Source organism: Bombina bombina, chromosome 3 (genome assembly GCF_027579735.1).
Source record: "Bombina bombina isolate aBomBom1 chromosome 3, aBomBom1.pri, whole genome shotgun sequence".
In the NCBI taxonomy this organism is placed as follows: Eukaryota; Metazoa; Chordata; class Amphibia; order Anura; family Bombinatoridae; genus Bombina; species Bombina bombina.
In genome coordinates this window covers 1,198,158,621-1,198,180,082 of record NC_069501.1, presented here as the reverse complement: position 1 = coordinate 1,198,180,082, position 21,462 = coordinate 1,198,158,621, and the positions used below count along the sequence as shown (strand labels likewise).

The following is a 21,462-nucleotide window of genomic DNA, read 5'->3' as shown; positions in this document are numbered from 1 at the left end:
TTGATATAAGATCAATGTTCACTTCTGGGAAAAGAATTAAAGTAAACAAAAATATATTTTACAGATGATTACAATCCACCTTTGTTAATAAATTTGTACATACAGTCAATTTTAAGCTAAGTAGTGTTATACTATATATACTATATTCAGACTCCTGATCACTCTGAGCAGTATTAATTTAAAGGCCATTTTTCATAGACCGTTAAAATACCTGTTCTGTGTATTATAATGGGATTCCTAATCAATTACTATCTTTCAGAAAGTATGCGGAAACATTATTGACTAAAGATGTACTCTCTTTTAAGATCTAAGGTTTCCATTAATCCCATATTTATATTTGTGATCATCCAATATTATCTTGAATTACATTCACAAGGAGGATGAGCTTTGAGAATAATCTCTTAGGATCAAACTGTCATATTTGGGAGATGATGGAGTACAGAGAGCTGATTCTGAGACTGGGGAACTAGGGGAAGTGCTTTCTGAGTCAATGGAGTCTCTAAAAGGTGAGGGAGGAGTTAAGGCTACCAACTCCTCTACATCCTGCTTTACTACTGTTGCCTCAGTAGTGCTATCTTTGACGCTGTCAGAAGATTTTCTGGTAGATTGTGACCCACCGTTAAATTCGATGGCAGGAGGAGGCTGGATCTCTGCAAAGGTGGTCATGGTTGTAGGTAGTTGAATCTCTCTTGGGATCAGGTAGGAAGAACAGAGTGGAGTGGGCACCATTGATCCTGGTGTATTGGATGACAGCATCATGGAATTTAGCTCGCTGATGTTGGCAGTGAAGCGGGTCACAACATTGCTGATTTGGTCCATTAAGGAACCTTGAGAAGAACCACTTCTTTGGGCAGTATCTGAGTGAAATGATGGGATATCATCATCTGTGCGGGCAATTGATGCTGCTCTCTGGCTCACAGTACTGATTGGTGAAGGAGTCTGCGGTCGGTACTGCACTGGATAGTGCTCTTCCACTTCTGAAACATCATAAAGCATTTTGGCACTGGAATCTGGGAATGAAGTACTGATATATCGATTATCTGTGCTACTTTTGGAGAAAGGCTTAATTACAGCCGTTTGATTTGTACTGTCTTTTTTCTTGACGTGTACAGAAAGCCGCTGCCAAAGATGATGACTTCGACTGCTCTTCTCATTTTGTGCCCATGTAACAGATTTCCCATTAGAACTGAAATAAATTAAAAATTAAAACATTATTACACTTCTACTTTACACATTTTTCACAATATTGGTTTATATGTTTTCTCTCCTACACAATTCTTAATTATAATACATAGTAAGCCAATATAGTTCTTTAATATATTTACATTACCAATAGTTTCATAGTAATATATTTGCAAAAAGATAAAATAAATTATATATAGAAAAAAAGCACATCATTGACTATTGTCTCAACTGTCAAACAAATAAATAGACAATAAACAAAATACAAATGCTAGCAAAAGTATGCATTTGGACTAGACTCTGTGTAAAAAAGCTATGGAGAAAGACAAGTGTTATAAGGAACATTTAGGAAACAATGTTCTGTATTATGGGATTCTGTACTGGTGAACAGTCTTACTTTGGCTGATGAGACAGGAGGAAATGTAAAGGACTTTGGAGGAGGAGAGTGTATTTTACTTTACATTGGGGTAAGGGGAACTATTCTGGAATGTGTAATATTGGGGGGTACCCTATGACAATGTTAAACACAAGGGGCTACATTATGAGTGGTGCGTTAACTGTTGCCCACAAGCAAAAAGGGGTTTATTGTGGCTCTTTGTGCACGTCGGAAGTAGTGCACAATTATGAGTGGAAACGTTTTCTATTGAACGCAATTAAATTTAACGCATTTTGGAATAGAGTGACTTCAGAGCTCTGGTTAACTGTTACGCGAGTCAAAAAAGTTGGAGAAAACACATCAAAAATATGTTTAAAAGTACAGTTACAACCCTAATAACACTATCATAAACATTAATTTAAAAATTGTATTAAAAAGTTCTAAGGGGTCAAACATATAAGGTTTCAGGTAATAGAAAATAAAGGTCTGCAAAGGGCTTTAACATAGATACATACATACACATATCTAACTATGTATATGTATGTATATATACTTTTATATATATATATATATAAAAAAAAAATTTTTATTTGTGCTCATATGTCTTTATGTATTTATATGTGTATATATGTATTTACATACATATATACACATATAAACATATACATACATATGTATACATATATAGACATAAATATACTGGTAAGTGCATTGAGCCCTTTGCAGTTAAGTAGTTGAAAACATCATATTTATGCAACATTCATATTTAATAAAGTGTTTTACTGTGTATCTACTGTAAATATTTCACATTCCACTGTTCTTCACATAGGGTCTATGTTCTAAGTATTTTTTTATATCTATACCTATATATAATTATATATAAATATATATATATATATATATATATATATATATATATATATATATATATATATTTATACTTCCAAGAAAAAAAGCAATCTCTGGTTTTGAAAATAAATAGAATTTACTAGTGTTGCTTTTCGAGGTATTCCCCCCTCCCTCAGACCTATGTATATACAAAGTCCAGAAAAAGTGCACTATCACCTAATTCCACATCCAAAAGGATGCACTTGCTCGTCCTTTAAATTACAAGTTTTAATCAATGTGATGATTCAGGGACACACTCCCCTTCCTCAGACAAACAAACTTAATAAACCCTGCAACTTAAATATCCATAACCCCACCCCCAGTGAGCAAAAAAGGCGCCATTGTGCCGTCATGGCAACCCTCCACTCTGTTTAAATATACCATATAATGGGAATCATCAGTAAATCAACATAAAAAATGTGAATCATCTATTTAAAATCATACATCTATTCAAAATGCCTGGGCTAATCTATTAACCAACTTGTGTAACGGTATGCACTTGAATATATTGTTTATGGAAACAACCAGTATATGGACTAATACAAGCTACTACAATTGACACACAATTCAGAGCTGCCAGTACCACTTAGCATTGATTATTACATAATACTCAACACGAGCAACCACATCAAACAATTACATTATAACATAATGCTATCTACCAGTGGTAAATGGTAATATATATAGGTTAAGTAAATGCATTTTCTTCAAACTTACTGTTTATTGGTTAATAGATTAGCCCAAGTTTTTGAATATGTGTACTATTTTACATTGATGATTTACATTTTTTATGTTGATACACTGATGATTACCATTTTATGGTATATTTGAACAGAGTGGAGGGTTGCTATGACAGCACTTTGGTGCCTTTTTTGATCATTGGGGATGGGGTTATGGATATTTAAGTTGCACTGTTTGTAAATATATATATATATATATATATATATATATATTACCGAAAAACAAGATATATATATATATATATATATATATGTATTTCTGAATATATAGAACATATTCTATGTGAAGAACATTGGAATCTGAAATATTAATACTTCATGTCGGATTTGCACGACTTGTTGGGTGTTAGTTTTTTCTCCACTTTTTGTGCTCTATTGAAGTCTATGGGGGAATATGTTATTGCATTTCCGATATTTGAAGTTCAGTTTTTTTCTGTGCGTCAGGTGAATACTTTCACTCCACTCGTAATCTAGCCAAATGTGTTAACAAATGGATCATTGGGGCAGAAAGAACACATATTTTATTTTTCTATATTTTTGTTAATTAACTGAAAGTTGTGTCAAGTAATTAAACACTTTTCTTTAAAAAGATAACAATGCAAGCAGTAACAAAATAAATAAATACAAAAATGCATCTAAATCTTATATGTAAACACTTTAAACAATCTATATTTAAAGTGTCTACCCACTTGTAGTTTATGAAGAACCTCAACACACTGTAGATTCCATCATTTGTGCTTTCCAATATTTAATACATTAGTAAAATATAAAATATATGTCAGACGTTCTTTGGAAGAGAAGTTAACACGGGTACACTTAGGCACAGCAATAGGTTACAGCATACGAGATACACATGTATTTTTACTTACCATAGGAAACCCGCACTTGAGTGGGAGGGACAAAAACACAAGTAAAATAACAAATAAACAACTGAATACTTTCAGGTATATTTTATCTATGCAGTAACTAAAAGCTATATATGAGGACCTGTTTTACATCGATAACATATTGTTAATATGTTATGAATTTTAGTTCTTCTGCAAATTATTACTTAGTAGTTTAAGAATTATTATATTATTGCTGTCTGTCTTCCATATTGAAAACATCTGAAGATATCCATATATTTATTTATGGAGCATAGTTTCATACAGAAAAAACATTCTCACTTCTTGTGGACAACTGACTGGGGTGTCTGGTAAAAGGTGGTCTATAGGTTCAAGTCCTTTTGATATATATATTATATATTATATATATAATACACAATTGTATACATAAATACATAATTATTATATGTATATAAGCATATACATATATATTTAAAATTTGCTGCCATCGCTGCACTACTTCCCCCTTCGCTGCGCGAGGTTCTCATGCCGTGTCTGACAGCATGAGAACTAGGCTCCCATTTGAGCCTATGGAAGCACACTCTAATGAGCACAATGCTTCCCATCGATGCGAACACAAGCTCACATTCACATTGGTGTCAACCTGTATTATGGAAGCACACTCTTGTGAGCGCAATGCTTCCCAGTGGGGCACTGCAGAAATAGATTTGCAGAGTTACTGATGCAGAGAGGGCCACTCTGTGGCCCTCTCTGCATCAGACAGCGGTGGTGCTGGTCGTTGGTGGGTGGGAGCCTTAGCAGGGAGGCGGGTGGGCGGCCCATCTCAGTTGTGGCATCCGGATCCAGCCCGTGATCCTGTGAGGAGGTGGGGGGCAGGGCTCGGTAGCGTGTGCGCGCACACATGTGCGAGCACAGAAATCACATTTACCGAAAATGTATAACCAAAGGAGGGAGAGGGGAAAGGGAGTGGGAAAATGTTTTGAAAAGGGATCCGGGAGGGGGTAGGGTTTTGAGGTGGGGGTGCTACACTACAGAAAATAGGGGGATTAAATTTTTTTATTAAAAAAGTGCAAATTTGTTAGGAAAATGGGTACTGGCAGACAGCTGCTAGTACCTAAGATGGAGGCCAATAGGTTGAGGGGGTAGGCTTAGAGAGCTGTTTGGGGGGTATCAGGGAGGTTTGGGGCTAAGGACTTTAGATGGCGTACAATTGTGGGGTGGGGGGAGGGAAGAGAGCTGTTTGGGCGGGATCAAGGGTGGGATATGTCAGGTAGGAGGCTGATCTCTACACTAAAGCTAAAATTAACCCTACCCGCTCCCTAATTAACCCCTTCACTGCTGGGCATAATACATGTGTGGTGCAAAGCGGCATTTAGCGGCCTTCTAATTACCAAAAAGCAAAGCCAAAGCCATATATGTCTGCTATTTCTGAACAAAGGGGATCCCAGAGAAGCATTTACAACCATTTGTGCCATGATTGCAATAATTGTTTGTAAATAATTTCAGTGAGAAACCTAAAATTCTGAAAAAGTTAACATTTGTTTTTATTTGATTGCATTTGGGGGCAAAATGGTGGCATGAAATATATCAAAATGGGCCTAGATCAATACTTTGGGTTGTCTAATACAGTGTTTTTCAACCAGTGTACCGTGGCACACTAGTGTGCCGTGAGAGATCCTCAGGTGTGCCGCGGCAGACTGACAACAGTGCGGGGGTGTCCCTCTTTCAAATTTTGAAATATTGGGAGGTATGTGACAGGCTCATCAGGCATCATTTACAACCATGCAATTGACATTCATTCACAGACAATCATTATGATTGTTTGTGAATGAATGTAAATATGTCATGTATAATTTGTGGGAGGCATGGCATGACAGCACAGTATATATATATATATATATATATATATATATATATACACATACTGTATATATATCCTGTATTAGGCTACAATGTGTGATTTTGTAAAATTTTGGGATGGTGGTGTGCCACAGGATTTTTTAATGTAAAAAAGTGTGCCACGGCAAAAAAAAGGTTGCAAAGCACACTAATACACTAATACACTAAACTAAAACTAAAATCAACCTTACAAGCTCCCTAATTAACCCCTTTACTGCTGGGCATAATACACGTGTGGTGCGCAGCGGCTTCTAATTATCAAAAAGCAACGCTAAAGTCATATATGTCTGCTATTTCTGAACAAAGGGGATGCCAGAGAAGCACTTACAACCATTTGGGCCATAATTGCACAAGCTTTTTCTAAATAATTTCAGTGAGAAACCTAAAGTTTGTGAAAAAGTTTGTGAAAAAGTGAACGATTTTTTTTTATTTTATCGCATTTGGTGGTGAAATGGTGGCATGAAATATACCAAAATGGGCCTAGATAAATACTTTGGGTTGTCTACTAAAACAAAATATATACATGTGAAGGGTTATCCAGGAATCCCTGAGAGATATCAGTGTTCCAATGTAACTATCGCTAATTTTGGAAAAAAAATGGTTTGGAAATAGCAAAGTGCTACTTGTACTTATTGCCCTATAACTTGCAAAAAAAGCAAAGAACATGTAAACATTGGGTATTTCTAAACTCAGGACAAAATTTAGAAACTATGTAGCATTTGTGTTTTTTGGTGGCTGTAGATTAGAAAAAAGTTAGAAAAAGTGTTTTTTTAACATTTTTTTTATCATATTTTAGATTTCTTTTATAATAACTTATAAGATATGATGAAAATAATAGTATCTTTAGAAATTCCATTTAATGGCGAGAAAAACAGTATATAATATGTGTGGGTACAGTAAATGAGTAAGAGGAAAATTACAGCTAAACACAAACACAGCAGAAATGTAAAAATAGCCCTGGTCCTTGAATTGAAAAATGGCCTTGTCCTTAAAGGGTTAATCAATGTCACACATATAACAAATATGGGGCATTTTTGTTCTCTATTTAAAAACAAACATATTTTATATCCAATATTTCAACATGTAGCTAATGAAGAATCCTGGAAATTACTTTGAGAAAAAGCTTACTGTGAGTTAAAGGGACACTGAACCCAAATTTTTTCTTTCGTGATTCAGATAGAGCATGCAATTTTAAGAAACTTTCTAATTTACTCATATTATCAATTTTTATTTGTTCACTTGCTATCTTTATTTGAAAAAGAAGGCATCTAAGCTTTTTTTGGGTTTAGAACTCAGGACAGCACTTTTTAATTGGTGAATGAATTTATCCACCAATCAGCTAGAATAACCCAGGTTATTCACCAAAAATGGGCCGGCATCTAAACTTACATTCTTGCATTTCAAATAAAGATACCAAGAGAATGAAGAAAATTTGATAATAGGAATAAATTAGAAAGTTGCTTAAAATTGAATGCTCTATCTGAATGGGTTCAGTGTCCCTTTAATGCCCAAAATTATGAAAGAGAAATAGGTCATTCAGGTAGTAGTTTGACTAGTACATTTTACAATATTAAATCTTCTGTGAAAAACAAGACATAGGGCCCCATTTATTAATGGCCAGATGGACAATCAGCTAGATTTGCGGTATGGTGCTGTACGGCTATACTGCTGAAAAATTGGCTTTTGCATGTGGAATAGCCGGTCTCTCGTATTACAAGTAGGGATGGGCGAATGTTTCTAAAAATTTCTCATTCGAATTCGAAATAGTATTTTTAGTCTAATTACAGTGTATTTTTTAAATGTAATATTCAAATTTGAATGTGGCATTTTGAATTCAAAATAGTATTTCTAGTTTACAACTGTGTTTAATAAATGTAATATTCGAATTTGAAAGCTACATTCAAATTTGAATGTAACATTCCAATTCGAAATAGTATTTCTAGTCTAATACAGTGTTTTATAAATGTAATATTCGAATTCGAATGTGACATTCGAATTCGAAATAGTATTTCTAGTCTACAATTGTGTTTTATAAATGTAATATTTGAATGTGATATTCGAATTTGAAAGTGACATTCGAAAACTGTAAATAACATTTCAATAACAAAATTTATGCTTACCTGAAAAATGTATTTCTTTTTTGACACGATGACTCCACGGATCATCTTAATTACTAATGGGAAATTAACCTCCTGGTCAGCAGGAGGCGGCAAAGAGCACCACAGCAGAGCTGTTAAATAGCTCCTCCCTTCCCTCCCACTCCAGTCATTCGACCGAAGTTAAGGAAAGAAAGGAAAAGCCAAAGGTGCAGAGGTGTCTGAAGTTTACAAAAAAACCCAAAAAACAGTCTTACAAAAACAGGGTGGGCCGTGGACTCATCGTGTCAAAAAAGAAATAAATTTATCAGGTAAGCATAAATTTTGTTTTCTTTTTAATGACATGATGAGTCTACGGATCATCTTAATTACTAATGGGATCCAATACCCAAGCTAGAGTACACCGATGATACGGGAGGGACAAGACAGGGAACTTAAATGGAAGGCACCACTGCTTGAAGAACCTTTCTCCCAAAAGCTGCCTCAGCCGAGGCAAAAGTGTCAAATTTGTAGAACTTTGAAAAAGTGTGAAGAGAGGACAAAGTTGCAGCCTTGAAAATCTGTTCCACAGAAGCTTAATTTTTGAATGCCCATGAGGAAGCAACAGTCTTAGTAGAATGAGCCGTAACTCTCTCTGGAGGCTGTTGACCAGCAGTCTCATATGCAAAACGGATGATACTCTTCAGCCAAAATGAAAGTAGCCGTAGCTTTCTGACGCTTACGTTTTCCTGAGAAAACCACAAACAGAGCAGAAGACTGACGAAAATCCTTAGTTGCCTGCAGGTGAAACTTTAAAGCACGAACCACGTCCAAATTGTGCAAAAGCCGTTCCTTATGAGAGGAAGGATTAGAACACAAGGAAGGAACAACAATCTCTTGATTAATGTTCCTATCAGAAACAACCTTTGCAAGAAATCCTAACTTAGTACGCAAAACTACCTTATACGAATTGAAAATAATATAAGGAGATTCACACCGCAATGCCGAGAGTTCCGACACTCAGAAGAAATAGCAACAAGAAATAAAACTTTACAAGATAACAACTTAATATCTAAGGAATGCATAGGCTCAAATGGAGGCCGTTGCAGAACGTTGAGAACTAAATTCAAACTCCATGGAGGAGAAACAGGTTTGAACACAGGCCTGATCCTAACCAAGGCCTGACAAAAAGATTGAACATCTGGAACATCTGCCAGAAGTTTGTGTAACAAAATAGACAAGGCAGAGATTTGACCCTTCAGAGAACTTGTCGATAAGCCTTTCTCTAAACCCTCTTGGAGAAAAGACAAAATTCTAGGAATCCTAACCCTACTCAATGAGTAGCCCTTGGATTCGCACCAATACAGATATTTCCGCCATATCTTATAGTAAATCTTTCTGGTCACAGGCTTAGAAGTCTGAATCATGGTCTCAATGACCGAGTCAGAAAACCCCCCGCTTATATAAGATTAACCGTTTAATCTCCAAGCAGTCAGCTTCAGAGAAAATAGATTTGGATGAAGGAAGGGTCCTTGAATTAGAAGGTCTTTCCTCAACGGAAGACTCCAAGGTGACTGAGATGACATGTCCACCAGATCTGCATACCAAATCCTGCGAGGCCAAGCCGGAGCAATGAGGATCACTGATGCCTTCTCCTGCTTGATTCGAGCTATCACCCGAGGGAGAAGAGCAAACGGAAGAAACAGGTATGCTAGACTGAAGGTCAAAGGAACTGCCAGAGCATCTATCATTTCCGCCTGGGGGTCCCTGGACCTCAAACCGTATCTTGGGAGCTTGGGACTCGGCAAGTATCGATAATCTTTGATTTCCTGAATTCTGTCAGAAAAACCATAATCGATAAAGAATCTATCACGGTTCCCAAGAAAGTTAGCCTTGTACTTGGGATAAGAGAACTCTTTTGTAAATTTACCTTCCACCCGTGAGAGCGAAGGAAGGATAGCACCATGCTCGTGTGGGATCCTGTTGATGGAAGGATGGTGCCTGGACTAGAATATCATCCAGATAGGGCGCCACTGCAATGCCCCATGAACAAAGTACCGCTAACAGAGATCCCAGAACTTTTGTGAAAATTCTGGGAGCAGTGGCAAGACCAAACGGAAGAGCCACAAACTGAAAGTGTTTGTCCAGAAACGCGAACCTTAGGAACTTGTGATGGTCCTTGTGAATGGGAACATGCAGGTACGCGTCCTTTAAGTCCACTGTTGTCATAAACTGACCCTCTTGGATCAAGGGAAGAATGGAACGGATAGTTTCCATCTTGAAGGACAGTACCATGAGGAATTTGTTTAGACTATTGAGGTCTAAAATGGGTCTGAAGGTTCCCTCTTTTTTTGGAACCACGAACAGGTTTGAGTAAAATTCTTGACCCTGTTCCAGTAATGGAACGGGAACAATCACTCCCAGGTCTGAGAGGTCTCTTACACAATATAAGAATGCCTCTCTCTTTGTCTGGTTTGCAGATAATCTTGAAAGCAGAAACTTTTGAATTCCAACTTGTATCCCTGGGACACAATTTCTAATGCCCAGGGGTCCTGAACATCTTGAATCCAGGTTTGAGTGAAGGAGGAAAGTCTGCCCCCTACAAGATCCAGTCCTGAATTACCTTCATGTTGTGTTTGACTCAATGGCAGGCTTCTTGGACTGTTTACCCTTATTCAAAGACTGGCTGGGTCTCCATGCAGGTTTCGATTGTTCTTGTTTGGAGATGGATGAAGAAGAGTTTCCCTTGAAATTACAAAAGGAACAAAAATTACTTTGTCGTCCTTTCATCTTTTTTCTCTTATCTTGAGGGAGAAGATGACCCTTACCTCCCGTGATATCAGAGATAATTTCCAATAAACCAGGTTCAAATAGGGTCTTTCCTTTATAAGGAATATCTAGAAGCTTGGACTTAGAGGAAACATTCGCAGACCAAGGTTTCAACCATAAAGCTCTGCGGGCCAGAATAGAAAAACTTGAAATCTTAGCTCCCAGTTTGATGACTTGAAAGGAAGCATCCGTAATAAAGGAATTAGCTAACTTAAGAGCCTTTATCCTATCCTGGATCTCATCCAAAGAGGTTTTAGATCTGATAGCTTCAGACAGAGCGTCAAACCAATATGCCGCCGCACTAGTGACGGTGGTAATGCACACAGCTGGCTGCCCGTACAGGCCCTGGTGTACATACATCTTCTTGAGAAGCCCCTCTAACTTCTTATCCATAAGATCTTTGAAGGCACAACTATCCTCTATAGGAATAGTAGTACTCTTAGCAAGCGTGGAAATAGCCCCTTCCACCTTGGGCACTGTTTGCCATGCCTGCTTGATAGAGTCGGCTATGGGAAACATCTTTTTAAAAATAGGAGATGGAGAAAAAGGGATACCCGGTCTCTCCCACTCCTTAGCAATAATTTCAGAAGCTCGGTCATGGACCGGAAACACGTCAGTCGAAATATCTGTTCAGATTACTGGATTTTTTAGGGACAACCACAACAGTGGAGTCGCTGTCATCTAAAGTAGCTAAAACCTCCTTAAGAAATAGACGGAGGTGCTCTAGTTTAAACTTAAAGGACACAACCTCAGTATCAGCGAGAGGAATTACACTTTCAGAATCCAAAATCTCGCCTTCAGATGCTACTATGGCATCCTCCTCCTCAGGGGTCTTAGAGGAGGTCTCCAAAACCACAACAATTGCATCAGAAACCTCGCTTACTGAATGTCCTATCTTCCTTTTACGCTTCCCCTGTAACATAGGGAAAGCAGACAGCGCATCAGAGATTGTGGAGGACATGAGAGATGCAATGTCCTTTAAAGTAACTCCAGCGGGAGCTATAGAGGAGGCGCAGGTCACTGTTTGTGAGGGCGGTAAAGCTTGGAGAGCTTGAGGAGAAAGTTACTGCATATATTGTAATTCATCATTAGATTTATGGACAACATCCACCTTAGAAGAAGTTGGCTCTGAAAAATAGCACTAAAACACAAAGAGCAAGAAACATTTTGCAAAGTCCCTTGATCCATACTGTTCACACTTAAATAAATTATAAATAAAAAACTGAAAATTTGACAAAAAAATTTAAATCCCAAAAAATGTTACTGTCTCTTTAAATTTAAACCGCAACTAATTTTCTGCGGTAAGAAAAAGTAAGGAAAAATGCCCTCTGTCCTAAACCAACATAGGCAGACTCCACACAATATGTCCTCCAGACTGCAGCACATATGAAGTGGTGCGCAAGAAACCAGATCCACCCATTGTGGGTGTGCCCTCAGTGAAACTCTCTTCCTGGGGAAAAGTTAACCCCTTAACCACCATAGCTCCTCTAGTAGCGCTAAAACTAGCCCCAGTGCCTGCTAATAAAACTGTCTGAAGTCCTCTCCTGGCTGAGGAGAGTTTATAAATGTTAATAAAGTGTCCCAAGTTGTTTGAGCCCTTTTATATATAGTATAAAGTGCCCCCTTTTGTTCTGAGATACCTCCTGTTCTCCAGAAAAGAAGAGTAGCACTTACCTTATATCACTACCTGACAGCAAGGCAGTTTAAAGGTATGAGAGGTCATCTTCCTCACATGGACCTGCAGAAAAAAGAAAGACTGAGTCATATTCCCTCAGACTATAGGCAATTAGGGCAGCATAAATATGGGAGGCACAGTGAGAATTATGTCCCACAAGTTCCCATTACTCTAAAGCCACCAAAGCTCTACTGAAGAGACTGATATGGACTATGGCTACACCCTAGGACAAAGCAGCACAATCCTGCACTACTTTAAAAATAATAAACTCTTGATTGAAGAATCTTTTCTAACACCTCACTTTACCACTTCCTTTCAGTAACGTAGGCAAAGAGAATGACTGTAGTGGGAGGGAAGGGAGGAGCTTTTCAACAGCTCTGCTGTGTTGCTCTTTGCCGCCTCCTGCTGACCAGGAGATGAATATCCCATTAGTAATTAAGATGATCCGTGGACTCATCATGTCATTAAAAAGAAAATAGAATTTTTAAGATTATTCGTTCTTATCAACATTCTATTATGTAAATCGAATTTCTACAATAACATTCGTTCCAACATTCAAATTAGAATATAAACACATTCGCCCATCCCTAATTATAAGCCACGGCGGTATAGCTATATCGCAAGCATTTTAGCCTGTAACGCAAAGATCCATTCAGCACTCAAAAAATGTGTAGGATTATTCATTGCGCTGTATTACAGGTTGCGCGGTCCGGCTAAAATACTTGCGCTATAGCCTATACCGACACAATCCGTTCCGCGATAGGAGACCAGAAGTTATGGATTTTGTGAAACAAAAATGTTTCACAAAATTCATAACTAAAATGTTACAAAGTACACTAATACCCATTAAATACCTATTAACACCTAAATGGGTAGCTTAGGTTTTTTTTTAGACTTTTTTTATTTTGGGGAGTTGGTTGGGTGAGGGGGGTTTACTGTTAGGGGGACTTAGTCATTTTTTATCTAAAAGAGCTGTTTAACTTAGGGCAATGCCCTACAAAAGGCACTTTTAAGGGCTATTGGTAGTTTATTGTTAGGTTAGGGGGTGTTTCTATATTGGGGTGGCTTTTTGTTTTTATAGGGCTATTAGATTAGGTGTCATTTTTATTATTTTGGATCATTTTCGTTTTTGTCCGCTGCACATCAATAATTGCCGACATATCGGGTTGATTTCTGTCAGACGCCTCAGAGCAGGCAGAAGGCTCAGAGCTTGATAAAGATGCCCCTAGGGGTTTATGTTAGGGTGTTAGGTTTTAACTTAATTTTCTTTTCCCCATAGACATCAATGTGGTTGCGTTACGGCGATTTTCTATTCCACGATCACAGGTGCAAGTTTTTTTCTGACACTTACTCCCTGTTGATGTCTATGGGGGAAAGCTTGCACGAGCACGTAAAGTCAGGCCTTGGGTTTTGTGCGTTATGGAGCTTAATGCACCATACCGCACAACAAGAGAAGGTTTTTAAGTAACTCGTAATGGCAGCTCTAGGGAAAGTGCAATTTTTTTGCGTTATTTATGCACCCGGTATAGCACAAAACTTGTAATATCGCTGAATGTTTGGTACTGTGAACCTGTCTGCCTGGTCTCGCTGCGAGCAGGCAGCATACGTGTGAGCAGGGGCTTTCAATCATTCTGCCACATTTTAGATGGCTGAGAAGTGAAGTAGCAGTGGTCTTAAGACTGCTGCTACTTAATTAGTGTTTCAGGTTCATTTGCGTGAGCCTGAAACACTGGGGCCACACAGCTTCTTTCACAGCTCAATTAATAGATTTTGAGATTAGTACAGCAGCTTAAGCAGAACTAGGGTTACCACTCGGGCAATATATTTAAGGTTCAAGTCAATGTTGATAATAAAGAATACATTTAGGAATAAGAATCTTGTTAACCTCTTCACTGCCGGAGTTTCAGAGAAACACTTGCCAAAATATCGAATTTTTAGCATTTTTGCTATCACTCCATTTAAACAGAAATAGTGCCTTTTTTTATTTACCTGTCAAAACTATATATACTTTTTAAGTAAAAAAACAAAAGGTATTGATCTAGGCCCATTTTGGTATATTTCATGTCACCATATCACTGCCAAATGCAGTCAAATAAAAAAAATCTATTTTTTTTCACAAACTTTGGGTTTCTCACTGAAAATATTTACATACCACTTGTGCAATCATGTCACAAATGGTTGGAAAACCTTCTGTGTGACCCCCTGTGTTCATAAATAGCAGATATATATGTTTTTTTCATTGCTTTTATTGTTAATTAGAATGTCGCTAATTGCAGCTGCGCACCACACTTCTATTATTCCCAGCAGTAAAGGGGTTAATTAGGTAGCTTGTAAGGCTAATTTTTAGCTTTAGTGTAGAAATTAACCTCCCATATTTCACTTCCCACTCCCTAATCCCTACCTGATCCCTCCCAAACAGCTCTCTTCCCTCTATCACCCCCCCCCCCACACACACTGGTCACCCCCATATTATGTACTGGCAGACAGTCTGCCAATATAACAATTTAAAGGGACACTGAACACAATTTTTTTCTTTTGTGATTCAGATAGAGCATGACATTTTAAGCAACTTTCTAATTTACTCCTATTACAAAATTTCCTTCTTTCTCTTGGTATCTTTATTTGAAATGCAAGAATGTAAGTTTAGATGCTGGCCCATTTTTGGTGAACAACCTGGGTTGTCCTTGCTGATTGGTGGATAAATTGCATCCACCAATAAAAAAGTGATATCCAGAGTCCTGAACAAAAAAAAAGCTTAGATGCTTTCTTTTTCAAATAAAGATAGCAAGAGAACGAAGAAAATTTGATAATAGGAGTAAATTAGAAAGTTGCTTAAAATTGCATGCTCTATCTGAATCACAAAAGAAAAAAATTGGGTTCAGTTTCCCTTTAAGGCTTTTTTTATTTTTTTGCAGGGTAGGAAATCCCCTTACCCTCCAACCTCCCGATCCCTCCCAAACAGCACTCTAACCTTCCCCCTCTAACTATTGTCCACCATCTTAAGTACTGGCAGCTGTCTGCCAGTACCTATAAAGCCCTTTTATACAATTTTGTGTATTATTATTTTTTCATTATTCTCTGTAGTGTAGTGGTCCTCCCACCTCCCGCAATCCTTAGTTAGGGATCCCCCACCTCCCCATCCTCTTTTTCTGTAGTGTAGCTGCCCCATCCCTATTTTCTGTAGCATAGGGTCCTCCCGCTCACTCCCCCTCCCTCTGCTGCTGTGTTGCTCACCCACCTCCCAGATTCCCTCCCACACCTCTCTCCGGCAACAGCAGATGATTGCTACGTGTAACGATTTGGCATCTGCCCTCATATGGAACCGGAGCACCGATCGCGCTCCGGTTCCATATGCGGGCAGATGTCTAGCGCTCAGGAACTCCAGCTCTCGGCTGTAACTTAACAGCCTAGACTGCTGGAGTTCCCTGAAGCTCAGACATATATATATGTTCTGCGGTACGATAGCCAAAGTATTGCGTGACATATATATATATATATATATATATATGTTTATTTGGGTGAAGTGGTAAAGTTCAAGTTTATTCTAAATGTGTTGGGATTTAATTTTTAACAAACAACCATTTAAAATTAGTTCTACCAGCTTTATTTGTTAAAGTTATTATGTATTATTATGAAAATGTATGCTTATTGGCATAACCAGTAGTTTCTTGTTTTTTTTTTAAAGAAAAGTGCATAGGCAGAAACAAACTTTTTCTTGAAGCTTCTCATACTCTGCAGGCATTATTTGGCCATATTTTTAGACTTCAATTGTACTAATAATCAGATAACTTTTATGACAGATCTATACAATTGTACTTTGTCTGGGGTCTTACACTCTTTAGAGAGACTAAAAAGCAAAAACTGCAACCTAGTGTTTCAAAATGCTGCAAATTGCCAACACCAGCTCTTTGATTTGCAACATTTACAGAGTTTGCTTTTTGGGCTAACTAGGGAGTGTGGCACAAGTAGAATTTTTACACAAAATCAAAACCTATTTAATAGCCTTTTATTGTTCTTTCAGAAATAAAAGTTATTCCTAATTTGATAATTTGTGCCTTAGTATGGCTTTATAATGAGGTTTATGAAAAAAAAACTTGTTTTAATAAACAGGCACATTTACTATTTTATAATTCTGGGATATAAAATTTTAAATATTGCATTTTAAATTAGAGTTAATTTATTTCTTACAAATAATGGGATAGATATTATTTACACTTGCTGCAAATAGTTTTTTTTATTTAAACATTATAAGAATCATGTCTGACCTCGTAAATTGAAACATTTTCTAAAATCTATTGATTGAAGACAAACGCAGTGACGTTTCGGGGTGTTATACCTGTCCTCACACCGTACAAAAAATGTGCAGTATTATTAATATTTATAATTTACTCCACACCAACACCAGCGAAGCATATGATTTTTTTTCTCCGAAAAATATATCTATACCTACACATCTATATAAATATAGACAAGTGGACTCCTTGCCAGTGTGCTTAGAGAAATGTGGCTGCACCTCACTGACGAGTCCAATAGGAGGCCGAAACGATCGTCTAGGGTTGTCATGTTCCTTGTTCAGAAGAGAATTGCCTGGTATTTCGGGTCTGGACTGACCTTACTTGGTGAGATCAGACTGATATACTTCAGGAAAGTTTTCCTCTGTGAAAAGCACTCTGGTCTAAAAAAGGCTGCTCCCTGGTGGTAAATCGCCATAGAACTAGCTAATAAGCTGTTGTTCGTTCCTGGTAAAGCGCTTCTCTCTTTGTATACAAATTAATATGACCCTGGGGAAGTCTCCCTATGGGTGATGGGGGAAACCAGACGTTGACTCCTTGCCCAGTGTGCTTAGAGGAATGTGGATGCACCTCACTGACCAGGCCCATAGGAGGCCGAAATGATCGTCTGGGGTTGTCATGTTCCTTGTTCAGAGAAGAATTGCCTGGTATTTCGGGTCTGGACTGACTTTACTTGGCGGGATCAGACTGATATACTTCAGGAAAGTTTTCCTCTGTGAAAAGCACACTGGTCTAAAAGAGGCTGCTTCCGGGTGGTAAATCACCATAGAACTAGCTAATGAGCTGTTGTTCGTTCCTGGTAGAGTGCTTCTCTCTTTGTATGCATAGACAAGTATAGGTATATACATATATATATATATATAGGAATATATATTTAAAAATAATAAGAGCATTTCTCCTATGTGAAGTACATTGGAATGTAAACTATTAATAGTAAATACACATTAAAACACATATTAAATATTAGAATTGAATCAAAATTATTTTATGATTAAAGGTCTTTGAGTGGAAAGAGCTTCAAAGCATATATATATATATATATATATATATATATATTAAAAATCAAGAGAACAAATCAATATGCTTCAGCGCACAGATAAAAGACTATATACTTATAGTTCTAAATTCTAAAGTTCCATACAGCAAAGATGAAGAATAAAAATAATGATAGTAGAAAATCAAAAGTCAATATAACAATAATATTGCTGGTAAATGGTTTTCTTCTTACCAGAGATTACCCCAATCATACGAGGTAATGTATGCACACAGGAAAACCAATGCTGGTATGATCCTTGGTTTGTAATTATTCTCCTCCGTTAATCCTTAGGATAGGGAAATCTTCTAGGGCTCTTGGCCGGTGTATCTCAGGAGACTTTTTAATCACACTTTTCTGGTAGAAACTTCCAACTTTCCCTGCGATGATATATCTTGGTATCTCCCAGGAGTATGGTATTATAATGGATATTCCTTGGCAATGGATATTCTCAGCAAGGTATAATGAAAAAAACAAGGAAAAGGCACATAGTGTAACTCTGTTACACAAATTATTTATTGTGTTCAAAATAAAACGATTTGTACTTACATTTAGTGCCCTCAATCCTTAATGAGGTAAGCATTCAAGCATATACATAAAGATAGAGTAATACTTTGCTGGTATTGTAGGTAGTTGTCCACTTCTCCAATAAGTAGGTTATTCAGACCCAATTATATTTACTTATGGTAAAATACGTTGTAATTTGAAAATAGTTATTTAAAAATTGCACCATGTCCTATGCTGTATAAAAGTCTTATGGGTATCTTTTTACAAGATGGGTGCAGGTATAAAACCAATGGGATGCACCAGGTTGTGGTCTCCCACGAGTCTTTTCATAATCTGTAATAATGCAGTGCACATGCAAATATCGTGATACTACAAACAGTTACCCTGGGAGACAAAAACAATATATACGGCTTAAAAGCAACAGGTTCGATATAACTGAAAGGCTAAATACCAATGTATATTGCCGGTATTGTAGAAAGAAAAACTGCACACCCACTTTTAAATTCCTTACGCGTTTCAAAGTATATACTTCTTCATCAGAGGTAAGTTTGTGTACAGATTAGCTAGCTTTAAATTTAAAAGGTAGTTTGTGGGCGTAGTTTTTCTTTCTTACGGTGTGACGCAACCATGTCACAAGATCCTGGCAACCCGTATTGGAATGTGCGTCTAGGTAAAAAACTATTTCAATTTTGACAAACACTTTTCCTTCAGATTAGCGGGACGGTTATGGGGACAACTATGGCCCCTAGTTACGCCAATCTGTATATGGGAGAATGGGAAGAGACATTCATCTATACTAATAATCCTTTCGTTGATAATGTCATCTGGTGGGGGAGGTATATAGATGATATTGTGGTTATATGGAATGGAGACGAGGCAATATGCAATGATTTCATCAAGTATTTAAACACCAATATGATGAATTTACAATTTACTTAAAAAATTTCAGATACAAGTATATAATTTTTGGATCTAATTCTATTTCATGAAAAAGACAAAATACTGACCAAATTGTATACTAAAGAAACGGATTGTAACGGATATTTACGAGCTGACAGTGGACACTACCAGCCGTGCATTAATAACATCCCGTTCGGAAAATTTCAATGTCTCAGAAGAAATTGTACCAAATTAAGCAACTATAATAAAGAAGCAGACGGCTAGATTTGGAGTTTTGTCGGTAACGACCCGAAAATCTAACGCCGGCTTTTTTCTGGCCGCACCATAAAAATAACTCTGGTATTGAGAGTCCACATAAAGGCTGCGTTAGGCTCCAAAAAAGGAGCGTAGAGCATTTTTAACACAGCTTCAACTCTCGATACCAGAGTTGCTTACGGACGCGGCCAGCCTCAAAAACGTGCTCATGCACGATTCCCCCATAGGAAACAATGGGGCTGTTTGAGCTGAAAAAAAACCTAACACCTGCAAAAAAGCCGCGTTCAGCTCCTAACGCAGCCCCATTGTTTGCTATGCGGTAACCCTTCCTACGTCTGCACTTAACACTCTAACATGTACCCCGAGTCTAAACACCCCTAACCTTACACTTATTAACCCCTAATCTGCCGCCCCCGCTATCGCTGACCCCTGCATATTATTATTAACCCCTAATCTTCCGCTCCGTAAACCGCCGCTACTTACATTATCCCTATGTACCCCTAATCTGGTTCCCTAACATCGCCGACCTCTATATTATATTTATTAACCCCTAATCTGCCCCCCACAACGTCGCCTCCACCTACCTACAATAATTAACCCCTAATCTGCCGACCGCAAAGCGCCGTCACCTACGTTATCCTTATGTACCCCTAATCTGCTGCCCCTAACACCGCCGACCCCTATATTATATTTATTAACCCCTAATCTGCCCCCCTCAACGTCGCCTCCACCTACCTACACTTATTAACCCCTAATCTGCCGACCGGACCTGAGCGCTACTATAATAAAGTTATTAACCCCTAATCCGCCTCACTAATCCTATATTAAATAGTATTAACCCCTAATCTGCCCTCCCTAACATCGCCGACACCTAACTTCAATTATTAACCCCTAATCTGCCGACCGGAGCTCACCGCTATTCTAATAAATGTATTAACCCCTAAAGCTAAGTCTAACCCTAACACTAACACCCCCCTAAGTTAAATATAATTTAAATCTAACAAAATAAATTAACTCTTATTAAATAAATTATTCCTATTTAAAGCTAAATACTTACCTGTAAAATAAATCCTAATATAGCTACAATATAAATTATATTTATATTATAGCTATTTTAGGATTTATATTTATTTTACAGGTAACTTTGTATTTATTTTAACCAGGTACAATAGCTATTAAATAGTTAAGAACTATTTAATAGCTAAAATAGTTAAAATAATTACAAATTTACCTGTAAAATAAATCCTAACCTAAGTTACAATTAAAACTAACACTATACTATCAATAAATTAATTAAATAAACTACCTACAATTACCTACAATTAACCTAACACTACACTATCAATAAATTAATTAAATAAACTACCTACAATTAACCTAACACTACACTATCAATAAATTAATTAAATACAATTCCTACAAATAAATACAATTAAATAAAAAAGAACTAAGTTACAAAAAATAAAAAAATATCTACAAACATAAGAAAAAAATTACAACAATTTTAAACTAATTACACCTACTCTAAGCCCCCTAATAAAACAACAAAGCCCCCCCAAAATAAAAAATGCCCTACCCTATTCTAAATTACTAAAGTTAAAAGCTCTTTTACCTTACCAGCCCTGAACAGGGCCCTTTGCGGGGCATGCCCCAAGAAGTTCAGCTCTTTTGCCTGTAAAAAAAAAACCATACAATAACCCCCCCCCCCAACATTACAACCCACCACCCACATACCCCTAATCTAACCCAAACCCCCCTTAAATAAACCTAACACTAAGCCCCTGAAGATCATCCTACCTTGTCTTCACCTCACCAGGTATCACCGATCCGTCCTGGCTCCAAAATCTTCATCCAACCCAAGCGGGGGTTGGCGATCCATCATCCGGTGCCTGAAGAGGTCCAGAAGAGGCTCCAAAGTCTTCATCCTATCCGGGAAGAAGAGGCGATCTGGACCGGCAACCATCTT

General features: G+C 37.5%; 1 protein-coding gene across 4 annotated transcripts in view; it reads right to left on the bottom strand.

Moving 5' to 3' along the window:
- Window positions 1–274: 274 nt before the first annotated feature.
- GRM5 (glutamate metabotropic receptor 5) overlaps window positions 275–21,462 on the bottom strand; it is a 535,276-nt gene continuing 514,088 nt past the window's right edge. For 3 of the 4 annotated variants that reach the window (XM_053705071.1, XM_053705069.1, XM_053705070.1), the window contains one exon: window positions 275–1,186. In XM_053705071.1, coding sequence (XP_053561046.1) covers window positions 370–1,186 — 817 coding nt within the window. In that variant the 3' untranslated portion in view covers window positions 275–369. The remainder of the gene's footprint in view (window positions 1,187–21,462) is intronic. The other variant, XM_053705072.1, reaches the window with a different exon arrangement.